At 45.4% G+C, this 25,466-nt stretch overlaps 1 protein-coding gene across 1 annotated transcript in view; it reads right to left on the bottom strand.

Moving 5' to 3' along the window:
- Positions 1-25,466, bottom strand: part of DGKB (diacylglycerol kinase beta) — a 903,118-nt gene that overhangs the window by 58,368 nt on the left and 819,284 nt on the right. Inside the window, exons 22-23 of the mRNA XM_063924421.1 lie at positions 23,015-23,135; positions 18,718-18,778 (exon numbers count right to left, since the gene is read on the bottom strand). Coding sequence (XP_063780491.1) covers positions 18,718-18,778; positions 23,015-23,135 — 182 coding nt within the window. The remainder of the gene's footprint in view (positions 1-18,717; positions 18,779-23,014; positions 23,136-25,466) is intronic.

Below are 25,466 nucleotides of genomic sequence, written 5' to 3'. Positions count from 1 at the left end.
ACAAGTGTCAAGCCATCTGTTGCCTCTGTCAATCTGTAATAAGTAGGGGTGAGGATGTTAACCACCGTGGAACATTCTCCCTAATATGTCACCTGCTGCGCATTCATCAGAAGTCAGTGTCAAGTTGTGAAACTTTGGGTAAAAGCGTAAGCAGTCCACTGACACCTAAATCCCTTCTTCCTCCTGTACCCCAGCTCCTGCAAGCCACACCACCAACTCCCTCAACGTCAACTTCCTCCTCAGTCAGGAACGTCAGTAGTCCTGCAGGCCATGTCACTGTCAAGACTGAGGAGTCCTCTCCTAACCGGGAATCCTCCGGAGGATCCTTGAGTGGCATGCCTGCTGTTGCTGCCGCCGCTTCTGTTGTTGCTGCTGGGAGTCGATCGTCATCCCAGAGGGGAAGTTGGAAGACCACTTGTACTACTTCCAGTAAGCAATTGACTGTCCAACAGTCCTTTGTGAGGAACATGAAATATGACAGCAGTCATCCTTTTGCAAAGCGGATAACTGAGGCCTTGACGGCTATGTTGGTGTTAGACGTGCGTCCGGTATCCGCCATTAGTTCAGTGGGACTTAGAGAATTGTTTGAGGTACTGTGTCCCTGGTATCAAATCCCATCTTGGTTCCACTTCTCTAGGCAGGCGATACCGAGAATGTACACAGACGTCAGAAAAAGAGTCACCAGTGTCCTACAAAATGCGGTTGTATCCAGTGTCCACTTAACCACGGACATGTGGACAAGTGGAACAGGGCAGACTAAGGACTATATGACTGTAACAGCCCACTGGGTAGATGTATGGCCTCCCGCAGCAACAACCACAGCGGCACCAGTAGCAGCATCTCGCAAACGCCAACTCGTTCCTAGGCAGGCTACGCTATGTATCACCGCTTTCCTTAAGAGGCACACAGCTGACAACCTCTTACGGAAACTGAGGAACATCATCGCAGAGTGGCTTACCCCAATTGGACTCTCCTGGGGATTTGTGATATCGGACAACGCCACCCATATTGTGCGTGCATTACATCTGGGCAAATTCCAGCATAACCCATGTTTTGCACATACAATTAATTTGGTGGTGCAGAATTTTTTGAAAAATTACAGGGGTGTGCAGGAGATGCTGTCGGTGGCCCGAAAAATTGCGGTCCACTTTCGGCATTCAGCCACTGCGTGCCGAAGACTGGAGCACCAGCAAACACTCCTGAACCTGCCCCGCCATCAACTGAAGCAAGAGGTGGTAACGAGATGGAATTCAACACTCTATATGCTTCAGAGGATGGAGGAGCAGCAGAAGGCCATTCAAGCCTATACATCCACCTACGATATAGGCAAAGGAGGGGTAATGCACCTGACTCAAGCACAGTGGAGAATGATTTCCATCTTGTGCAAGGTTCTCCAACCCTTCGAACTTGCCACACGTGTAGTCAGTTCAGACACTGCCACCTTGAGTCAGGTCATTCCCCTCATCAGGCTTTTTCAGAAGCAGCTGGAGAAATTGAAGGAGGAGCTAAGACGGGGCGATTCCGCAAAGTATGTGGGACTTGTGGATGGAGCCCTTCATTCGCTTCGCCAGGATTCAAGGGTGGTCAATCTGTTGAAATCACTACATTTTGGCCACCGTGCTCAATCCTAGTTTAAAGCCTACATTGTATATCTCTTTCCAGCAGACACAAGTGCGCAGAGGTGCAAAGACCTGCTGGTTAGTAAATTGTCAACTCAAGCAGAACGTGACCCATCAACAGCTCATCCTTCAATTTCACCTGCCACTGGAGCTGCAAGGAAACAGATAAGATTTCCTAGCCCACCCGCTAGCGGTGATTCAGGGCAGTCAGGAGCGAAAGCTGACATCTGGTCCGGACTGAAGGACCTGCCAACGATTACTGACATGTCTGCTGTCACTGCATATGATTCTGTCGCCATTGAAAGAATGGTGGAGGATTATATGAGTGACAGCATCCAAGTAGGCATGTCAGACAGTCCGTATGTATACTAGCTGGAAAAAGAGGCAATTTGGATGCCCTTGCACAAACTGGCTTTATTTTACCTAAGTTGCCCCCCCTCCAGTGTGTACTCCGAAAGAGTGTTTAGTGAAGCCGGTAACCTTGTCAGCGATCGGCGTAGGAGGTTACTTCCACTAAATGTGGAGAAGATGATGTTCATCAAAATGAATTATAAATTCCTCCAGGAAGACCTTTACCAGCAATTGCCTCCAGAAAGTACACAGGAACCTGTGGTGAATTAATACTCTGTGAGGAGGAGGATGTACACAGTGAAAGGGGTGAGGAATCGGAGGATAATGATGAGGTGGACATCTTGCCTCTGTAGAGCCAGTTTGTGCAAGGAGAGATTGATTGCTTCTTTTTTGGTGGGGGCCCAAACAAACCAGTCATTTCAGCCACAGTCGTGTGGCCGACCCTGTCGCTGAAATTATTGGTTTGTTAAAGTGTGCATGTCCTGTTTATACAACATAAGGACAATTCCATCTTGCACCTCTTTTTCTTCATTGCATCATGTGCTGTTTGGAGACTAGTTTTTTTAAGTGCCATTCTATCTGTAACTGCAGTGTCACTACTAGATGGGCCAGGTGTTTGTGCTGCACACTTGTGTCGCTTAGCTTGGCCATTCAGCTACCTCATTGCACCTCTTTTTCTTCTTTGCATCATGTGCTGTTTGGGGCCTATTTTTTAAATCTGCCATCCTGTCTGTCACTACAGTGCCACTCCTAGATGGGCCAGGTGTTTGTGCCGCCCACTTGTGTCACTTAGCTTGGCCATCCAGCTACCTAATTGCACCTCTTTTTCTTCTTTGCATCATGTGCTGTTTGGGGACTAGTTTTTTTAAGTGCCATCCTGTCCGTAACTGTAGTGCCACTCCTAGATGGGCCAGGTGTTTGTGCCGCACACTTGTGTCGCTTAGCTTGGCCATCCAGCTACCTAATTGCACCTCTTTTTCTTCTTTGCATCATGTGCTGTTTGGGGACTAGTTTTTTTAAGTGCCATCCTGTCCGTAACTGTAGTGCCACTCCTAGATGGGCCAGGTGTTTGTGCCGCACACTTGTGTCGCTTAGCTTGGCCATCCAGCTACCTAATTGCACCTCTTTTTCTTCTTTGCATCATGTGCTGTTTGTGGACTAGTTTTTGAATAGTGCCATCTTGTCTGCAACTGCAGTGCCACTCCTAGATAGGTCAGGTGTTTGTGCCGCACACTTGTGCCGCTTAGCTTAGTCATACAGCCACCGCGGTGCAACTTTTAGGCCTGAAAACAATATTGTGAGGTGTTCAGAATAGACTGGAAATGAGTGGAAATGAATGTTATTGAGGTTAATAATACCGTAAGAGCAAAATGACCCCCAAATTCTGTGATTTTAGCTGTTTTTATGTTTTTAAAAAAAATCATCCAGATCTAAAACCAAAACCTAAACACGAAAGGGTGGTTTTGGCAAAACCATGCCAAAACCAAAACACGAAAATGGAATTAGAACCAAAACACAAAACATGAAAAGTGCCAGCCGCACATCTCTAAGAACGGGTTGGGTTTGTGTGACCGGCTTACAAATTTACAATAGAGGATATGACGTAACTGATATCTAGACGTGGTACAGGTATACGGTACTTCTAAATGAGCTGCAGTGCCAGATGCTGTCCGTCCTCACATTAGAAGTAGATTAAATTAGGTAAATCCATAATGCTAAATGTCAGTAATAAAATGGAAAGGGATTGTTATTTTTCCTTATACAATGTTCTTATCTGTTAATGGCTTAAAGTCAGAAGTTTATCACGTTTAGTTCAGGGACTTTGAAGATTCATTACTATTAATATTGTGTAGAGATTTCACGTGAGCCCATAAATATCTTTTATGTCAGAGCCATTCTCTGGGTTATTTGAATTCCCTCTACAACTAATTAATAGGCTTTCCATCCTTAAAGGAAAAGAAAACAGAAGAATGTCTGTAATGATGAAAGATCAGAAGTAAACATAGTTCTATGCAACGTACTTCAATCAAATTAACTCAAGTTTGTTCTATATTGAATTGGGTATTAGGTCGGCAAGTCAACAGGTCAACCACTAATGGTCGACGCGCATTATGTCAACATTATCATTAGGTCGACATGTAAACGGTCAACAGTGCTTATGGCCGACAGGTACAAAAGGCCGACAGGTGCAAATGGTCGACACATATGGTCGACACAGATTTGTGGGGTGTAACTTTTTCATACTTTACCATCCACGTGGATTATGATTGGGAATAGTAACCTGTCCAATCGCAGCGGTAGCGGAGCGAGGCACCTTGACCTAAGCATAGAGAGTGAAGTGGTACAGTTATTGGGGTTCTCTGTGCTGTGAGGGTAAAAAGGGGACACATAAAAAAAAACTCTGTGTCGACAATTTGTCATGTCGATTTTATCCTGTGTTAACCTTTTGTCCATGTTGACCTTTTTCAGTGTCGACCTTTCACATGTCAACATTTTCCTCATGTTGACCTTTGCCGTGTTGACCACTAATATCCGTCCTCATGACTGTTGACCTAATTAGGGTTTACCATGTGATCCATACCCGTGAGAGCCGCAGACTCCGGGACGGGGCATGACATACAGAGACCAGATAAATGGTGGTGAATGTTAGCCACACAAATGGAAGAATATTCACTAAGGGAACATAGTTTTCATTTAAAATTTGTTTCAGCCCCGGATGCAGTCCTGATTCAGTCGCAATTGACCAATGTTTTTGGGACAGCGCATGTGCTGGAGCCGCATGTCTCGCACTGGTGCTGCAGCTCCTGAATGAGTTTCAGGAACAGGAAGCGTTTCAGTAAACTGGGAGGTGTCGGCCCTGTTTTCTGGGCGTGCTGAAGCCCGTGGCTGCATGACTTTGCAAGCTATCATGAGTTACCTGAGGGTACAATGCTGCGAGCAATGGTTGCGATGTTGATTCGATGCTGCGTCTTCAGACGCAGTACTCAAGACACCTTCTGTGGAGTTTACATATTGTTGAAGATCCGCTGCGTAAAAAGTTTTTGGCATTAAAGCAAAAAAGCAGGGAACCGGGCAAAACCATGTTGCACTGCAGGGGGCAGACGTAACATGTGCAGAGAGAGTTAGATTTGAGTGGGGTGTGTTCACACCGAGATCTGAATTGCAGTGTAAAAATAAAGCTGTCTAACATTTGTGGGCTGCATGCAAAAGCAGCCAGTATTTACCCTGCACAGAAACAATATAAATGTATTAGCTCCCCTTGCATGGCAACATGGTTTGTTCCATACAGAAAGTCACTTTTTGTTTTTGCCTTACTTCATGGAACAGACCCAACAACACAGTGGCCTTGACATTTGAGTCACCCTCTGAATCAGCCCCAAATATCAGTATCTACTTTAGTAACTTCTCTTCAGGAGCAAAACCAGCAAAATCTTCTGTATGAAGTGAACGTTGCGATGTTGTTGCTACTCTGACATTGTTCCGGTTTATTGAGGAGAGGGGACTGAGGTTATAAATTCTTTGCCTCTTGTACTTTCGGCTGCTGCCAAGGCAGGCAGAACGCGGCCCGTGAATGGCGTACCTTGATAGTAGTCAGTCTAATGTGTTTTTTGGCTAAAAACCCATCTTGCATAAAGAGTGAAAAAGAAAATAAATTATGTGAGGGCTCTGAATGCATGCATATAAATGCACTAGAAGGCACTCTCAGCAGTTTAGGAATGAATACAAATGTACTTATGATGCATATAAAAATGATGTTAATACAAAAAAGAAAAAAGAAAAAAAGAGGACAACAACATTATTATAAAGCAGCACAGGCCAACATGGACAAGGATACATAAGAGTCTTAAGAAAAACAGATGAAAGTGACGGAGCCCGTAAGGCCATACTTTAACACACGTGTGTGTGTGTGTGTGTGTGTGTGTGTGTGTGTGTGTGTGTGTGTGTATGTATGTATATATATATATATATATATATATATATATATATAGCAGGGACGTGCAGTCAGGGGAGGCAGTGTCACGCCGGTCACGTCCACTTGTCCAGTAGACTAAGAGCCCGGTGCTGGTTGTCTAAATACGGGGAACCCCTGTCCAATTTTTTTCCCAGTATTTAAACAACCAGGACTGGCTCAAAGAGCCCGAGGCTGGTTATACTTAGGAGGGGGGACCCCACACAATTTTTTTTTACATTTTTTAACCCATTCAGCCCCTTCTCCATTAAGTTAATGGAAGCCCTGGACAACAGAATTGCATTTATGTTCTCCTCCCACTCCCTTCCCAAACACATAAAAAAATTTCTATAAAAATGTACAATATATCTCAAGTATGATGAGCAGGCAGGCAGCGGGCATTAGCGGCATCGGACTGAGATGCAAATTAGTGGCGGAGGGCTGGGTCAGTTGATTGTGGGCAAGTTTATAAGCCATTGGCGGTGGCAGCGGGCATCGGCTCAGGGGCAGTAGCGGGCATTGACTCGGTGGCGGTAGGGGTCATCGGCAGGATTCGGCGGGCATTATGGCTGTAGTGCCTCACCAGCCACTAACCTCACCGCACGCCACTGATATATATATATATATATATATATATATATATATATATATATATATTAGCTGTTCTACCCATTCTTCATACAGGAATTTCTGATTTTCATGGTTGGAAATACAAATGAGTTTAAAAATTTGGTAAATCTATAGAGATGTAACTTTGAGACGTGTTAATGTAAGTAAATATTAATCCATGGTTCTTGCCGTTATCGGAGGAGCACCCGTAGCAGATACGATAAAAAGTGACAGGACCATTTTTGTAGTTTATTAAACTTTACACACTGGAGGTGTAATCCAAATTTTGGTCCGATTCTCCATTTGGGCGTTATCGTTCACACAACACAAGCCAGAGCCGGCCTTAGGCATAGGCAAACTAGGCAAATGCCTAGGGTATTTGGTATGCTTAGGGGCACCAGCAGCTTCTGCTGATTAAAATGATATGCGGCATGCCTATATTCTGTGTGTGACTGCGGCTGTATCTGCATACGAAATGCTACATTGCAGTGTATTCCTGGAAATCACTGTAATGTAGCATTTCCTATGCAGATACAGCCGCAGTCGCACACAGAATATAGTCATGCTGCATATCATTTTAATCAGCGGAAGCTGCTTGTGCATCCTAGCCACACAGTAATGCAAATAAGATGCATTTTCATAAACAAAAGGCGCCCAACATTAGCAGAGCTGCCAGCTGACTCATGCCAGGCATCTCCTGCAGAACTAGCAGCGGTGCTAGGGGGCACCAACCAAAATCTTGCCTAGGGCATCATATTGGTTAGGGCCGGCTCTGACACAAGCCATGCATCAGTAATGATGTAATTATGTCAACCCACTCTTTATCCCCTTAGGGGAAGTTTATTATAATTCTGATTACGTAGTTTTCCTATTTTCCACCTGAAGAATATCTATCTTACATTTTAACTTCCTGACATATCGGGACGTAAGAGAATTAGTGATGAGTCAGTGAGGGAGTGGGTGAGTGAGTGAGGGCTTTGGCATTTACATATACATATATATATATATATATATATATATGATGGGGCACTACTGTGAGGCATAACCTGTATAAGGTAAAGGGGTACTACTGTGTAACATAACATGAATAAGGGACACTATTGTGTGATGTAATGTGAATAAGGTTGCACTACTGCATGGCATAATTTGAGTTGGGGGGCATGCAACGTGCCTTTTATGGGGGGTGGAGGCACCAGTGCTCTTGGCATAGAGCACCAAAATGTCTAGGTTACAGCACTGTGGATGAGGATCGAATTGGTTAAGGCCGTCTCTACCTCGTGGAATTTCCAGTTCATTTTAATGATTATCTTTTTCACATTTTGAGGACGTAGCCTCCTACTCCGATCACAGCAGGTTCCTGGCTGTGCTGAAAACTCTTTCTGAGTACACACTGGAGGGTGGGCAGCTAAAGTAATGCAAAGCCAGTTTGTACAAGGGCCTCCATATTGCCTTTTTTTCCCTTCCAGTACTCAAAGGGACTCTGACATGCCTATTTGAATGCTGTAATTTAAATAATCCTCCACCATTCTTTGAATGGTGACCATATTAGATGGAGTTATGGAAGAGGTGTCACTAATTTTGGGCAATTCTTTTAGACACAACCAGTTGTCAAAATGTTGTGTTGACTCCTGTGCATAACCACTGGGTCTTTTGGGAAACAGGAGTTTAGTCCTGGCAACAGCAGTTGCTGTAGAAACTGAAGGAGACATTGTCATGTCATGTGCCACTTGAGCTGACAACTTACTTACTAGAAGCAATTTCCATCATCTGGGTCAGTTGGAAAGAAAGATATGATGTATGACTTAAACCTAAACTCAAGCACGGTCACCAAAATGTGATCTGATTTCAAGATATTGACAACCCTTGGATCCTGGTGAAGCGAATAAAGGACTTGATCTACAAGTGTGACATACTTAGTGGAATCACTGTTTTTCATCTCCTCCTTCAATTTCTTAAGCTGATTTTCCAAAAGACTGATTAGGAGAATCACCGTATTCAAGCTGGTAGTGTCTGAACTCACTTCACATTTGACTACTTCAAATGCTTTCTGCACCTTGCACAACACAGAAGGTATTCTCCACTGCACTGCACTAAGGTACATTCCCCCTACTCTTTCAATGTCATGGCTTATTGTGTACCTTCGGATGGCTTTTGCTGTTCCTCCATGAAACATGTAAAGTGTGGAAAATGTCCCAACATTTTTCAGGCCACAGAGAGCATCTTTTGCACACCCCTGTCATTTTTGTACTACCAAGTTGATGGTGTCAGCAAAACATGGGACGTGTCGGAATTTACCCAGCTGTAATGCTTTCACAATAATTGTTATTACAAATCCTGAGGAGAGTCCAAGTGGGGTAAGTTATTTTGCTATGACATCCCTTAGTTTTTCTAACAGGTTGTCAGCAATATGCACCACAGAGTAGCCTGCCTCTGAATGAGCTGGCATTGTTTGTTAGATGCTGCTGTTCCTGCTGCTGAAATTGATTCACCCAAGCAGGCTGTCACAGTCTGGTAATCTTTAGTTTGCCCAGTTCCCATTGTCCACATGTCTGTGGCTAAGTGGTTAGTGGATACAATGACATTTTATAATCCAATAATTAATTTTTTTTTACATCCTGGTACATCTAAGGAATTGCTTGTCTAGTAAAATGGAACCGAGATGGAATTTAGTAGTGGGGACACAGGTCCTCAATTAACTGTCTAAAACCCACTGCATTAATTGCGGATATTGGATGCAGCTCTAATACCAGCATATCCATCATAACGTCAGTTATCCGCTCTGCGACTGGGTGAGAGCTGTCATACTTGCTTCCCCTTGCAAAGAATTGCTTAACAGTCAATTGCTTTATTAAAATAGTAGTCTTCTTGGTCCCCTTCTGGGATGAAGATCCACCCCAGCAGCAAAACCAGCAGCACTGGGCCTAGTGCTGAAAAACTCACTGCAAATGACGCAACAGGTCAGAGGTTCCTAGATGGTTAAGGTCCCTACCTCTACTTACTGTGGTTGTACAAATGCTACAGATGGCTTGACAAGTGTTGTCAGGATTTGGGTAAAAATAATTCCACATAAGAGGTGGATGTTTTGGTCTTATGTCCAGGAATGAGAATAGTCTTCTTTTTATCACAGGCAATAACTGCGTCCACTGGTGCCTGACTTACACAAACAACATCTTTTTCATCAACATGATCGTTAATGCCGGAGTCAGCTACACAATTATCCCCCCCATCCACTTGCACTTCCACAGTAGCATCCTCAATTTCTACATAAGCATGTTGACTTGTGCTGCTCATCCCCACATTTGCAGAGGTTACAGAAATGACAGAAGAAGACATCTCTATGGGTACAGTATCAGAAAGGTCAGGCTCACACATAGCACTCGAGGACATGCCTAGACTCCTCAAAGATTTGTGACGTTTCTGAACATAGGCCCTCATTCCGAGTTGATCGGTCGCAAGGCGAATTTAGCAGAGTTACACACGCTAAGCCGCCGCCTACTGGGAGTGAATCTTAGCTTCTTAAAATTGCGACCGATGTATTCGCAATATTGCGATTACTAACTACTTAGCAGTTTCAGAGTAGCTCCAGACTTACTCTGCCTGTGCGATCAGTTCAGTGCTTGTCGTTCCTGGTTGACGTCACAAACACACCCAGCGTTCGCCCAGGCACTCCCACCGTTTCTCCGGCCACTCCTGCGTTTTTTCCGGAAACGGTAGCGTTTTCAGCCACACGCCCCTGAAACGCCGTGTTTCCGCCCAGTAACACCCATTTCCTGTCAATCACATTACGATCGCCGGAGCGAAGAAAAAGCCGTGAGTAAAAATACTTTCTTCATAGTAAAGTTACTTGGCGCAGTCGCAGTGCGAACATTGCGCATGCGTACTAAGCGGATTTTCACTGCGATGCGATGAAAAATACCGAGCGAACAACTCGGAATGAGGGCCATAGTTTGTTCTACTGCCTTAGTGATTGACTTTTTTTTTTTTTACACCTCTTTGTGATTCCAAGTGAGACTGGCTTGCATAGTCATGACAGTTGCAGAACTACCACTTATAAATAAAGGCCAAGGCCTTTCCTTGCCACTTCATGTGGTGAATGGCATGTTGGCAATTTTATGTTTTTCTGCACCAAGCTTTCCCTTTGTTAGGTGTTTTTTCTTTATATATATTCTTCATATATATCTGCATATTTTTATTTTAGATGCCCTGACTTAAACTCTTTATGCCCTTGGGCATCGGCTTTAATAGATGACAATGAGGGATGGGTTGGGGCTGAAATGCCGGTGGTCGGGATCCAGAAGTCAGCATCCCAACCACGGTATCCCGGTCGCCAGAATGCTGGTGGGGGTGAGCGCAATGGAGCCCCTTTCTGGCTCGCTGCGCTCACCACAAAACATGCTTGGTGGTATCTGCTGCAGTCCCCCATTTTTGTCTGCAGAAGCAACCACCCATAGGTTGCTTAATTGCATAATTAACTAAGCCACTTAACCCCGGAAGCTAAATTCCATCGCCAGATAGGATCACCTCCCATGGGATCCCGCCCCCGGGACACATGCGAGGCCAGCAGACCGCATATGAGAAGAACATCGCTGCACTGCTGAAGGAAGTGAAGTGACCGCACTAGCGATAAGCAGGTGATAAGTATTTTTATGGGGTCTAGAAAAAGATAATTAATAAATATGTTCCCTAATAAGAATTAATGACAGTAATAGGTATTTTTAGTAGGTGTATTTTGAATTATTTATAGGAAGAGTACAATGGGTAAGCTCATTCTGCTCTCTCCCAATGTTGGTGTTACAATATGGATCACGTTACCCATTTTTCTCTATTTGTAAAGGTCATTTAGAGGACAGAGGCTTCGTAAAGAGAGTTACAATTATCTAATTGTTTAGAACACGGTGGAAAACAGGCGAGCAGAGGACCCTTCTCTTGCAGACCTCAGCTCTGTACAGCTTTACGCGCTATCTGCATTTCCCCAATTGATCCAAGGTGGTATATTTACTAAAGGTGTTTTTGGTCGCTTTCCCGTCTGTATTGCAAACCGATCATTTTATTAAATTCCAAATTATTCGTAAAATTACCGAAAACCCGACTTTAGAACATTGAAGCAACTACCAACTTTTTGGGCATAGACAAGTATAGAAACCAGAGATTTACTAAGAATCGTTTCAAAAACCAACCAAAAACTGATCCCAAAATGATGGCAAACCACCCACCAAACAATATGACTACCTCTGGCAGGTGAATTTGAGTGAAGCTCGGCACAGCTTACTATGATCATTGAAGGATTGTTAGTGTAATATGTAAATAAATGGTTAAAAAGAAAGTAAAAAATGTGTGTTGCCCCCATAGGGACTCCCATTAGTGTGAGGCAGAGCGCAGATAGCATAGTCATCTTAAGTCCTATACAAGGGAAGGGATCGACCTAACGTTTCGGGAGGACAGAAGACTGGATGAATCGAGAGGACAGGGCATCAATCTGAGGTGCAGAGCTGTCATGTGTTCATCCTGTTTCTCCCTTCTCTCTGCAAACACAGAGCCTCCTAGCTGTGGCCACGCCCCCCGTTTGCCCCTGACTTAATTTTTTTCAAAATGGCAGCCCTAACCACCAATCAAGGGTGAGGTGGTATATTTACATTTCTCTGACGTCCTAGTGGATGCTGGGAACTCCGTAAGGACCATGGGGAATAGCGGGCTCCGAAGGAGAGGAGACTGGGCACTCTAAGAAAGAATTAGGACTACCTGGTGTGCACTGGCTCCTCCCTCCATGCCCCTCCTCCAGACCTCAGTTAGAATCTGTGCCCGGCTCGAGCTGGATGCACACTAGGGGCTCTCCTGAGCTTCTAGAAAAGAAAGTATATTTAGGTTTTTTATTTTCAGTGAGATCTGCTGGCAGCAGACTCACTGCTACGAGGGACTTAGGGGAGAGAAGCGAACCTACCTGCTTGCAGCTAGCTTGGGCTTCTAGGCTACTGGACACCATTAGCTCCAGAGGGATCGAACACAGGCCCAGCCTCGGTCGTCCGGTCCCGGAGCCGCGCCGCCGCCCCCCTTGCAGAGCCAGAAGCAAGAAGAACGTCCAGGAAATCGGCGGCTGAAGACTCCGGTCTTCATTAAGGTAGCGCACAGCACTGCAGCTGTGCGCCATTGCTCCCCATGCACACCTCACACTCCGGTCACTGATGGGTGCAGGGCGCTGGGGGAGGGGGGCGCCCTGGGCTGCAATATGATTACTTACATTGGCAAAAAATACACATAATATAGTCATTAAGACTATATATGTGTAAAATCCCCTGCCATATATCCATAAAAAAAGCGGGAGAAGTCCGCCGTGAAGGGGGCGGGGCTATCTCCCTCAGCACACTGGCGCCATTTCCTCTCACAGCTCCGCTGGAAGGACGCTCCCCAGGCTCTCCCCTGCAGTTTTCAGGCTCAATAGGGTAAAAAAGAGAGGGGGGGGCACTAAATTTAGGCGCAAATACTATATATATATATAGCTGCTATAGGGTAAAATCACTCATTATAGTGTACATCCCTGTGATTTATAGCGCTGTGGTGTGTGCTGGCATACTCTCTCTCTGTCTCCCCAAAGGACTTTGTGGGGTCCTGTCCTCGGTCAGAGCATTCCCTGTGTCTGTGCGGAGGGTCGGTACGGCTGTGTCGACATGTTTGATGAGGAGGCTTATGTGGAGGCGGAGCAGGTGCCGATAAATGTGATGTCACCCCCTGCGGGGTCGACACCTGAGTGGATGGATGTGTGGAAGGAATTACGTGACAGTGTCAACTCCTTACATAAGAGGTTTGATGACATAGCAGATGTGGGACAGCCGGCTTCTCAGTCCGTGCCTGCCCAGGCGTCTCAAAAGCCATCAGGGGCTCAAAAACGCCCGCTACCTCAGATGGCAGACACAGATGTCGACACGGATACTGACTCCAGTGTCGACGACGATGAGACTAGTGTACATTCCAATAGGGCCATCCGTTACATGATTACGGCAATGAAAAATGTGTTGCACATTTCTGACATTAACCCTGGTACCACAAAAAAGGGTATTATGTTTGGGGAGAAAAAGCAACCTGTGGTTTTTCCCCCTTCTGAAGAGTTAAATGAAGTGTGTGATGAAGCGTGGGTTTCCCCCGATAAGAAACTGGTAATTTCCAAAAAGTTACTAAGGGCGTACCCTTTCCCGCCAGTGGATAGGATACGTTGGGAGACATCCCCTAGGGTGGATAAAGCGCTCACACGCTAGTCAAAGAAGGTGGCACTACCGTCTCCGGATACGGCCGCCCTAAAGGAGCCTGCTGATAGAAAGCAGGAGGCTATCCTGAAGTCTGTATATACACACTCAGGTATTATACTGAGACCGGCTATTGCTTCAGCATGGATGTGCAGTGCTGCAGCTGCGTGGTCAGATTCCCTGTCTGATAACATTGATACCCTTGACAGGGACACTATATTGCTAACTGTAGAGCATATTAAAGACGTAGTCTTATACATGAGAGATGCACAGAGGGATATTTGCCAACTGGCATCTAGAATAAATGCAATGTCCATTTCTGCCAGGAGAGTATTATGGACTCGGCAGTGGACAGGTGATGCGGATTCTAAAAGGCACATGGAGGTTTTGCCTTACAAGGGTGAGGAATTGTTTGGGGATGGTCTCTCGGATCTCGTTTCCACAGCGACGGCTGGGAAGTCGACATTTTTACCCCATGTTCCCTCACAGCCAAAGAAAGCACCGTTTTATCAGGTACAGTCCTTTCGGCCCCAGAAAGGCAAGCGGGTTAAAGGCGCGTCCTTTCTGCCCAGAGGCAGAGGTAGGGGGAAAAAGCTGCACCAAACAGCAAGTTCCCAGGAACAAAAGTCCTCTCCCGCTTCCTCTAAGTCCACCGCATGACGCTGGGGCTCCACAGGTGGATCCAGGTGCGGTGGGGGCCCGTCTCCGGAACTTCAGCGACCAGTGGGTTCGCTCACGGGTGGATCCCTGGATTCTACAAGTGGTATCTCAGGGGTACAAGCTGGAATTCGAGACGTCTCCCCCACGCCGTTTCCTCAAATCAGCCTTGCCAACTACTCCCCCAGACAGGGAGGCGGTGCTGGAGGCGATTCACAAGCTGTACTCCCAGCAGGTGATAACCAAAGTACCCCTCCTTCAACAGGGACGGGGTTACTATTCCACAATGTTTGTGGTACCGAAACCGGACGGTTCGGTGAGACCCATTTTAAATTTGAAATCCTTGAACACTTACATAAGAAGGTACAAGTTCAAAATGGAATCGCTCAGGGCGGTTATTGCAAGCCTGGACGAAGGGGATTACATGGTATCACTGGACATCAAGGATGCTTACCTGCATGTCCCCCTTAACCCTCCTCACCAGGAGTACCTCAGATTTGTGGTACAGGACTGTCATTACCAATTCCAGACGTTGCCGTTTGGTCTGTCCACGGCACCGAGGGTATTTACCAAGGTAATGGCCGAAATGATGATACTCCTTCGAAAAAAGGGAGTTATAATTATCCCGTACTTGGACGATCTCCTTATAAAGGTGAGGTCCAGGGAACAGTTGTTGATCGGAGTAGCACTAGCTCGGGAAGTGCTACAACAGCACGGCTGGATTCTGAATATTCCAAAGTCGCAGCTGGTTCCTACAACGCGTCTACTGTTCCTGGGGATGGTTCTGGACACAGAACAGAAAAAGGTGTTTCTCCCGGAGGAGAAGACCAGGGAGTTGTCATCTCTAGTCAGAGACCTCCTAAAACCAAAACAGGTGTCGGTGCACCACTGCACGCGAGTCCTGGGAAAGATGGTAGCTTCTTACGAAGCAATTCCATTCGGAAGGTTCCATGCAAGGATCTTTCAGTGGGATCTGTTGGACAAGTGGTCCGGATCGCATCTTCAGATGCATCGGCTGATAACCCTGTCTCCAAGGACCAGGGTGTCGCTGTTGTGGTGGCTGCAGAGTGCTCATCTTCTAGAGGGCCGCAGATTCGGCATACAGGACTGGGTCCTGGTGACCACGGATGCCAGCCTTCGAGGTTGGGGGGCAGTCACACAGGGAAGAAACTTCCAAGGACTATGGACGAGTCAGGAGACTTCCCTACACATAAATTTTCTGGAACTAAGGGCCATTTACAATGCCCTAAGTCTGGCAAGACCCCTGCTTCAACACCAGCTGGTGCTGATCCAGTCAGACAACATCACGGCGGTCGCCCATGTAAACCGTCAGGGCGGCACAAGAAGCAGGATGGCGATGGCAGAAGCCACAAGGATTCTCCAATGGGCGGAAAATCATGTGTTAGCACTGTCAGCAGTGTTCATTCCGGGAGTGGACAACTGGGAAGCAGACTTCCTCAGAGGGCACGACCTCCACCCGGGAGAGTGGGGACTTCATCCAGAAGTCTTCCAAATGATTGTACACCGTTGGGAAAGGCCACAGGTGGACATGATGGCGTCTCGCCTCAACAAAAAGCTAAAAAGATATTGCGCCAGGTCAAGGGACCCTCAGGCGATAGCTGTGGACGCTCTAGTGACACCGTGGGTGTACCAGTCGGTTTATGTGTTCCCTCCACTGCCTCTCATACCCAAGGTACTGAGAATAATAAGAAGGAGAGGAGTAAGAACTATACTTGTGGTACCGGATTGGCCAAGAAGAGCTTGGTACCCAGAACTTCAAGAAATGATCTCAGAGGACCCATGGCCTCTGCCGCTCAGACAGGACCTGCTGCAGCAGGGGCCCTGTCTGTTCCAAGACTTACCACGGCTGCGTTTGACGTCATGGCGGTTGAACACCGGATCCTAAAAGAAAAGGGCATTCCGGAGGAAGTCATTCCTACGCTGATTAAAGCTAGGAAAGATGTGACCGTAAGACATTATCACCGCATATGGCGAAAATATGTTGCTTGGTGTGAGGCCAGGAAGGCCCCAACGGAGGAATTTCAGCTCGGTCGATTTCTGCACTTCCTACAGTCAGGAGTGACTATGGGCCTAAAATTGGGTTCCATTAAGGTCCAGATCTCGGCTCTGTCGATTTTCTTCCAAAAAGAACTGGCTTCACTGCCTGAAGTTCAGACTTTTGTTAAAGGAGTGCTGCATATTCAGCCCCCTTTTGTGCCTCCAGTGGCACCGTGGGATCTCAACATGGTGTTGGATTTCCTAAAGTCGCATTGGTTTGAGCCACTTAAAACCGTGGAGCTAAAATACCTCACGTGGAAAGTGGTCATGCTGTTGGCCTTGGCGTCGGCCAGGCGTGTGTCAGAATTGGCGGCTTTGTCATGTAAAAGCCCTTATCTGATTTTTCATATGGATAGGGCGGAATTGAGGACTCGTTCCCAATTCCTTCCTAAGGTGGTTTCAGCTTTTCATGTGAACCAACCTATTGTGGTGCCTGCGGCTACTCGGGACTTGGAGGATTCCAAGTTACTGGACGTAGTCAGGGCCTTGAAAATATATGTTTCCAGGACGGCTGGAGTCAGGAAAACTGAATCGCTATTTATCCTGTATGCACCCAACAAGCTGGGTGCTCCTGCTTCTAAGCAGACTATTGCTCGCTGGATCTGTAGCACGATTCAACTTGCACATTCTGCGGCTGGACTGCCGCATCCTAAATCTGTAAAAGCCCATTCCACGAGGAAAGTGGGCTCTTCTGGGGCGGCTGCCCGAGGGGTCTCGGCTTTACAACTTTGCTGAGCTGCTACTTGGTCGGGTTCAAACACATTTGCAAAATTCTACAAGTTTGATACCCTGGCTGAGGAGGACCTTGAGTTTGCTCATTCGGTGCTGCAGAGTCATCCGCACTCTCCCGCCCGTTTGGGAGCTTTGGTATAATCCCCATGGTCCTTACGGAGTTCCCAGCATCCACTAGGACGTCAGAGAAAATAAGAATTGACTCACCGGTAATTCTATTTCTCGTAGTCCGTAGTGGATGCTGGGCGCCCATCCCAAGTGCGGATTGTCTGCAATACTTGTATATAGTTATTGCCTAACTAAAGGGTTATTGTTCTGAGCCATCTGTTCGTGAGGCTCAGTTGTTGTTCATACTGTTAACTGGATATAGTATCACGAGTTATACGGTGTGATTGGTGTGGCTGGTATGAGTCTTACCCGGGATTCTAAATCCTTTCCTTATTGTGTCAGCTCTTCCGGGCACAGTTTCTTTAACTGAGGTCTGGAGGAGGGGCATAGAGGGAGGAGCCAGTGCACACCAGGTAGTCCTAATTCTTTCTTAGAGTGCCCAGTCTCATTCGGAGCCCGCTATTCCCCATGGTCCTTACGGAGTTCCCAGCATCCACTACGGACTACGAGAAGTAGAATTACCGGTGAGTAAATTCTTATTTTACAGGTGTTCCAAATATATTTACATCACACACCGTCGTCACAACTTTTTTCCCCACATATTCCGGCATATCCATTGGGAGATTTTCTAAATGATTGAGAGAAAAGATAGAACACTGGAATAAAACCCTACCTACATTATTGACTATTTAAGGAGCCCAGTTGAAAGGCCACACATCTCTTTTCTAACTTGTTCCCTAATAAAGTATCTGGCGCCAGCAAATTTCATTCCTGTCTGCACTAAAGTATACTGCCAATTCACATTATATGGCACACAGTGTATTCTCCCAATTCACATGATGAAACTGTGGGGTCTATTTACTAAGCTTTATATGAAGATAAAGTGGACGGAGATAAAGTAGAAGCCAATCAGATCCTAGCTGTCATGTCACAGGCTGGTTTTGAAAAATGACAGTTAGGAGCTGATTGGCTGGTACTTTATCTCCGTCCACTGTATTTCTTTCCAAGGCTTAGTAAATAGACCCCTGTGTCCCCAATTCTTATTATATGCCCTCACCCCATATTATTTTTTACTAACTAAAGTTGCACTCGGGATTTGTACATGGCTCGTTCAGAGGGATGGTCTGATCCGGCTCGACCCAGATTATTTCAACTGGTTCCTTACAGACTGCGCAGCATCCCGGGTTGCTGTGCATTCATGTGCAATAACCCGGCTTATTGCTGGCGGTCTGAAAGGGGTAATTAAAAGGAAAAGCAATGGGGACAACCTGCACGTGAATGGAGAGTGACTGATCCTGCCATCTGGAGGTATTTACAAAACAGTTTTCCCAGCATTTGTTCCTATATGTAAGGTGCAATACTACACACTGCATCAACGCAATAAGAATGTGCCGCTCACCGTACACGGTGTCTGCATCCACGGCTCTCCATCTATCTGCATAGGAAGGGACTTGCTGGTCCTTTGGATGAAAAAAAAAAGAAGAAAACAAATAAATAAATAGGAAAATCTTAATAACAAATCTGTGGATTTGGAACTCACACAGTTGTGCTACTTATCTACACGACAATAGTCATGCAATAACCATTATTATAGTACATGTGCTACTTTTATCTGAAAAGCTATAAAAAAAGGGTAACATACCATGACAAATCCCTGTATAGAACATACGTACATGCTACACAAACGCACACAAGCAAACACATTATAATAATCTATTTTGGGAGATACGTGACCATATAAAGCACAAGATTGCTTTTGTACAGATCATGGAACTACCAGATAACCTGTTTACCTTAAAACAATAAATGAATTGTGTGAATGTACACACTTTTTTAATGCAAAAAGTTATTAAAAATATTGGCTATAATGACCTTCAGGCTGTGTGTATAAGGTGTATATGTAACATAAATACATTCTGTGCTTAGATTTAGGTCCCATCGCCATGATATCTCATTATGGTATGCAATTATTCCAAAATACGGAAAAATCCGATATCCAAAATACTTCTGGTCCCAAGCATTTTGGATAAGGGAAACTCAACCTGTATTACGTTTATTTCATATCAACCAATATAGTATGTGTTTTACCTTTAATTCTATATTGTGCCACAGAAACCTAAGGATATACAGTATTTTACACATTCAGGAGGAGCATCTTGTGTGGGTGCACTACCCCTAGTTTAAAATATCCATTGATGATAATGATGATGATATTGACGATGATGATGGTTCTGATTGGTTGATAGCATTTGGGCCCCTCATACTGTACATAACTCATTAGTGTGGGTGCAATATAATATGAAACAATCTGTTTGTTGTACTTAAATAATATTTGCATTCAGACAGTGGAAGAAAAGAGGATTCCTATTTAACTTTACTATAATATAACTATTTTCAAGGCTTCATCTTCTTGAAGAATTAAAAGTCTGAGAACTGCAATGGGCATAACTTTTGTTCCAATTGTAATACAGTACATCATTGAAGGGGGTGATTCCGACTTGATCATAGCTGTGCTAAATTTAGCACAGCTACGATCAGGAACACAGACATGCGGGGGACACCCAGCACTGGGCTAGCCCGCCCCGCATGTCAGTCCCTGCCCCGTCGCAGAAGTGCAAAAGCATTGCACAGCAGTGATGCTTTTGCACTTCAGTAGTAGCTCCCGGCTAGCGCAGCTTTTGCGTGTTGGCCAGGAGCTACTTGTCGCTGCCCGGGTCGCAGCGGCTGCCTGTGATGTCACGCACCTGCTGCGGCCCACCCCCTGCACGGAAAAAATCTTGGAAGTTGGAGTGGGAGGAGGTAATCTGTAGGCAGAAGAGGCAGCATGTGTGGAGTGAAGAGGGCAGGTGGGAGTGTAAATGGAGAAAGGTCAGAGATGTAAATGGTAGAGGAATGGGCAAGAGCTTTGTAAAGGAGTGTGAGAGGCTTGAATTGGGTTTTGAAGGGGAAGGACGGTGAGTGTAGGGCTTGCTAGAGAAGGATGGCAGACCTAGTACATTTGGAGAGGAAGATGAGTCGGACAGCAGAAGGGCAGACTGGAGTGGAGAGAGGCAGTAATCAGGGAGGCCAGATAGGAGAATAATACCGCAGTCCAATCTGGAGATGACCAGTGAGTGGATGGGGATCCAGATTGAGAAAGAGTATGATCCTTGAAATATTTTTGATATGGAAATGGTATGACTGCAATAGGTACTGAATGTGTGGTTTGAAGGAGAGGGAGGAGTCAAGGATAACTTCGTACTTAGGGGCTAGGTTGTTAAACCGTCAATATAAAATGCAATTGAGGGAGGTGAGGTTGTGTGGGAGTGTGGGAAGATGAACTTAGGCATTTAAGTTTATGAAAGTGCTGGGACATCCAGGAAGAGATAGCAGAGAGACAGTTGGAGATACAAGTGAGAAGAGAGGGGAAGAGATCAGGGGAGGAAAAGTATATCTGTGTATAATTAGCACAGGAATGATACTGAAGGTCAAACGAACTAATGAGATCACCTAAAGTGGATGCAAAGAGGGATAATAGGAGAGGTCCAAAACAGAAATTGTGGGTCACCTACTATTAGTGAAAGTCAGGGGAAACTGAAGTCATGGGAGTAGACTTAGAAGAAATGGTCACAGAAGTAGGAGGACAGCCAGGAGAAGACACTATCATGCAGACCAAGGGAGTGAAGGATTTGAAGGAGAAAAGGGTGTTCCACAGTGTTAAAAGCAGCAGAGATGTCAAGGAGAATAAACAGGGAGTATTGGCACTTGAATTTGGCAGCAAGGAGGTCATTGCTCAATTTCGTGAGGGCATTTCAGTGGAGTGGAGAGGACAGAAGCTAGACTGGAATGGGTCAAGCAATGAGTTGGAGGAATGAAAGACAGTAAGGTGGTTATAGACAACACATTCAACGAGTTTGGTGGCAAAATGGATGAGAGCAATTGGTCGGTAGTTGGAAAGAGTGTTAGGATCAAGTGTAGGTTTTTTAAGAATGGGGGAGACAAGGGCATGCTTGAATGCAGTGGGGATAGTGCCTGAGAGGGAGAGATTGAGGAGGTAAGCAAGATGGAAAAATGTAAAAGAAGAGAGGTAGCAGAGGAGACGGAAGGGGATATTGTTAAGTGGGAAGGTGGTGGTGGAGAGACCAAATGAGGGCCATGACTTCATCTCTAGATACAGGGGAAAAAGAAGTCAGAGTTGGTAAGATAGGTGGGGAAGGGTGGATTACTGAAGGCCTGGTGGGATGTGATGTTCTGATGTATGGAGTCAATTTTGGATGTGAAGTAGGTAGCAAAGTCAAGGACAGAGAATGAGGCGGGAAGCCTAGGAAAGGGTGGGCAGAGGAGGGAGTTGAAAGTGGCGAAGAGATTCTGGAGGTTTGAAGACTGGGAAGAGATGAGGTTCTTGAAATAAAAATGTTTAAAGAGAGTAAGGGTAGCATTGTAGGATGAGAGAATAATTTTGAAATGGTGGAAGTCTGCCATAAATTATGATTTCCTCTATTGTAGTTTTGCGGTTCATGAACATTTTTGCAGATATCTGGTGAATTTAGAATGCCAGGGTTGAGGTGCTAATCTGCGAGGATGAATAGTGGTTGGTGGAGCAACAGAATTAAGAGCAGATGCAAGGGAGGCATTGTATAAGGAAGTGGCTTGTTCAGGGCAAGCATGGAGGATAAGGAAACAGTGTCAATGCTTAGTGATTGTAGCCTTAGAAGGTAGAGATGGAGAAGCAGAGCGGGATAAGTTAAAAAAAAGCAAGTGATGGTCAGAGAGGGGTAATGGGGAGTTGGAGTAATCATAAATATCACAAAGGTGAGTGAAAAACAGATCAAGTGAGTGCCCACTCACATGGGAAGGTTATGAGGTCAACTGGGAGATACCAAATGATATGAGGTTAAGTGGTTTAGAGGCAGATGATTCTGTAGGAATCTCGATGTTCAAGTCACCTAAGATAATAGAGGGTAGATCTGAAGAGAGGAAGTGAGGAAGCCAGCATGAAAAGTTGTGAAGGAATTTGTAGGGAGATCCACTGGGATGGTAAATGACAGCTAACCAAAGGTCAGGTGGATAGGTTGGTAGAGGCATATAGCATGGACCTCAAATGTAGAGAATGTAAGGGATGGTTCTGGGGGTAGGAGCTGGTAGGAGTAACTTGAGGATAGAGGTCTCCAACACCACCACCATGGTGACCCCTGGGCCTATCAGTATGTGAGAATGTGAGTACACCAGAGTAGAAGGCAGCGGAAGAATCGGTGTCAGAGGGGAAATTCAGATTTCTGTAATCGCTAGGAGATTCAGGGAGTTGTAGATGAAAACGTCATGGGTGGGGACCAGTTTGCTACAGACATATCTGGCATTCCAGGGGGCACAAGAGGAGGGGCAGAGTTTGTGGGAGAGATGTGAATGATATTATCAGGGTTGCTGTAGAATTGAGGTGAATTGAATTGTGAGGGCAGGGATAAAGAGAGTGTAATGATGGTGCGGGCTCCTGAGCTTGGAAAAGAAACTGCAGGAGGTGGGCAGGGATATAGTTCAGTGTGATGTGGATCGACATGATGTGACAGGGAGATGAGGGAGGGAGCTGGGCTTAGTTGTGGGGTTGTAGGTCCATGGTGGAGGAGAGGTGAATGAAAATGGGGTAACAGGATAGAAGGGAAAAGGAAGCAGAGGGGTGGACAGGATAATAATAATGATGATAATAATAATAATAACAATACCGTATAACCACAGAGGAACATTGTGCAAGACGCCTTCCAGCACTTTTCAGTCCCGTGTAAATCTGCCCCATCTCCATTGCTCCTTCCAGGCCAACCACCTCTAACAGTTGATCGCTTAGATCTGGAACGACAATACACAGCAATGTTTTTGGTTTGAGGCATAACTAAAACATTAAAAGTTATTTTCTAACACAGAGCTGTGGGTAAAGATAAAAAATAATCAAAACTTTCAGATGCATCTCAGAAACAAAGATTTAGATGAGTGCAATACAGAAAGGTGGAGTTTCCCTGCTTACCTACTTTCTACTTAGGTGCATTAGTGGTACACAGTGGCTGTACCTACCTCACGGCGAGGGTGGAAATGGGGGAGGTGTATCAAACATTCTAAAGAGAACAAGCAGGGAAACTGGCCATACAAAAAAGCTACTAGCTAGCATTTCTTAATAAATTCTAAAAGTAGATAGGTAGAAGCTGGGGACAGGTTCCCATCTGTCCTCTACAGATAGTTTGATACGTCTCCACCATCGACTTTCAAAGCCAATGAAGTAGCAGGATGACACAATGGGAGACAGGCCAAGCAGTAGGCACCCCTGGGTACATCACGTACTCTCTGGTCTGTGACCGGTTTCTTCAGAAGACAGCCTGGTGTAAAAGGTGGGGGCTCGGGAACGGAAACAGCCTTCTACACATGTACGAGAGGGGCAGGCGTTACATCCAAAAAGAACATATCCAAAAATGGATGTGTCCTTAACTGCCGACATACAGCCTTAACTTATACAGTATGAAGAATCGTAGAAGATGCATTTCTCTATTAGCTCAATGTGCATTTTGAGCTAAATGGATATTAAAGCAAACGTCTCCAGTTCCTCATTGTTACTGAGTAGGCGGGAATCTAAAATCATAGTTGATAATTAGTTCATACCAATATTTCTAAAGGAACGCCTTGCATCGTATGTATGATAGAGCTACACTGTCTAGACAGACAGTTAATAGGTCGACACCAAATGGTCGACATGAATAAAGTCGCCAGGGTCAAAAGGACGACAGGCAAAATGTAAACAGTGCTTAAGGTAGACAGGTACAAAAGGTTGCTAGGTTCAAAAGGTCAACATGACAACGGTCGACACACTTATGGTTGACATAAGTTTGGGGGGGGGGTTCACATATTTTTACATTTTTGCTTGATCTACCATCCATGTGGACTACGATTGGGAATAGGAACCCGAAGCCTGGCGAGAGTCTACATATGCTATAATTGTGGTCACATATTATGAAACATAGAAAATGACACAATTTAAAAACAAAAAAACTTGTCTTGACCTTTTCTGTGTCCACCATTTCCATTTTGACCTTTGACCCTGTTGACTTTTTGTACCTCTTAACCTTTCTGCGGTCTACCTTTTTCATGTTGACCTTTTGTACCTGTCGATTGTAGACAGTCGACATTTTGCCTGTCGACCTTTGAACCCTGTTGACCTAATGCATGTCGAAGATATAGGGTCAACCTAATGACTGTCTAATTACTGTAGATCTCCTATACCATACAAGGTATGTCAACAATACAATATGTGCACTTCCTGTAAATGTTTATTAGAACCCAATATTTGTATTGTAGTAACAAAAGGAGGGATAACAATTAAAATTTTAATTAAGCGCAGCAACTCTAATGTGACTGTGTATCTTTTGTGCATGATATTTTGTCATATTGTTATGGACAACCACTGTCCATCGGAAAATAGTATTGATGAACCACAAAATCAGGTGGTTCTGACTGACAGTGGGGGCAGAGGATACAAGGAGGTGGTAAGAGACTTCTGCTCCCTCCCTGGTACCTGTCACGAGTGTGGTATGTTAGGTAGATTAGACTTAGGTCGACAGTGTCTAGGTCGACCACTACTGGTTGACAGTAAGTACAGATGGGTCCATGGTTATCTTGGCTAGTTTGCTGCGCCTAGGCACAACATGGTTTATTAACATAAACCCTTCATCTATTGTTCTCAGCTGCAATACAATACAGAGAACAATACAGCAGGGGATTAAGGCCCTCATTCCGAGTTGATCGCCAGCTGCTTTCGTTCGCAGCGCGGCGATTAGTTGAAAAAGCGGCACTTCTGCGCATGCGTGTGGTGCACACTGCACATGCGCGTCGTACTTTCACAAAAGCCGATGTAGTTTCACACAAGGTCTAGCGACGCTTTTCAGTAGCATCCTCTGTACTACTTACACATTGGGACAGGACTCAGGAGGACTTTGTGTGTCTGTCACTCTAGACCAGGCATTCCCAACCACGGTCCTCAAGGCACACCAACAGTGCAGGTTTTAGTGATATCCAGGTTTCAGCACAGGTGACTTAATTAGTAGCTCAGTTATTTTGATTTAACCATCTGTGCTGCAGCCTGGATATCACTAAAACCTGCACTGTTGGTGTGCCTTGAGGACCGTGGTTGGGAAT

Source organism: Pseudophryne corroboree, chromosome 5, assembly GCF_028390025.1.
Source record: "Pseudophryne corroboree isolate aPseCor3 chromosome 5, aPseCor3.hap2, whole genome shotgun sequence".
In the NCBI taxonomy this organism is placed as follows: domain Eukaryota; kingdom Metazoa; phylum Chordata; class Amphibia; order Anura; family Myobatrachidae; genus Pseudophryne; species Pseudophryne corroboree.
The sequence above is the reverse complement of the archived record's forward strand: the minus strand, read 5'-3'. Positions and strand labels throughout refer to the sequence as shown.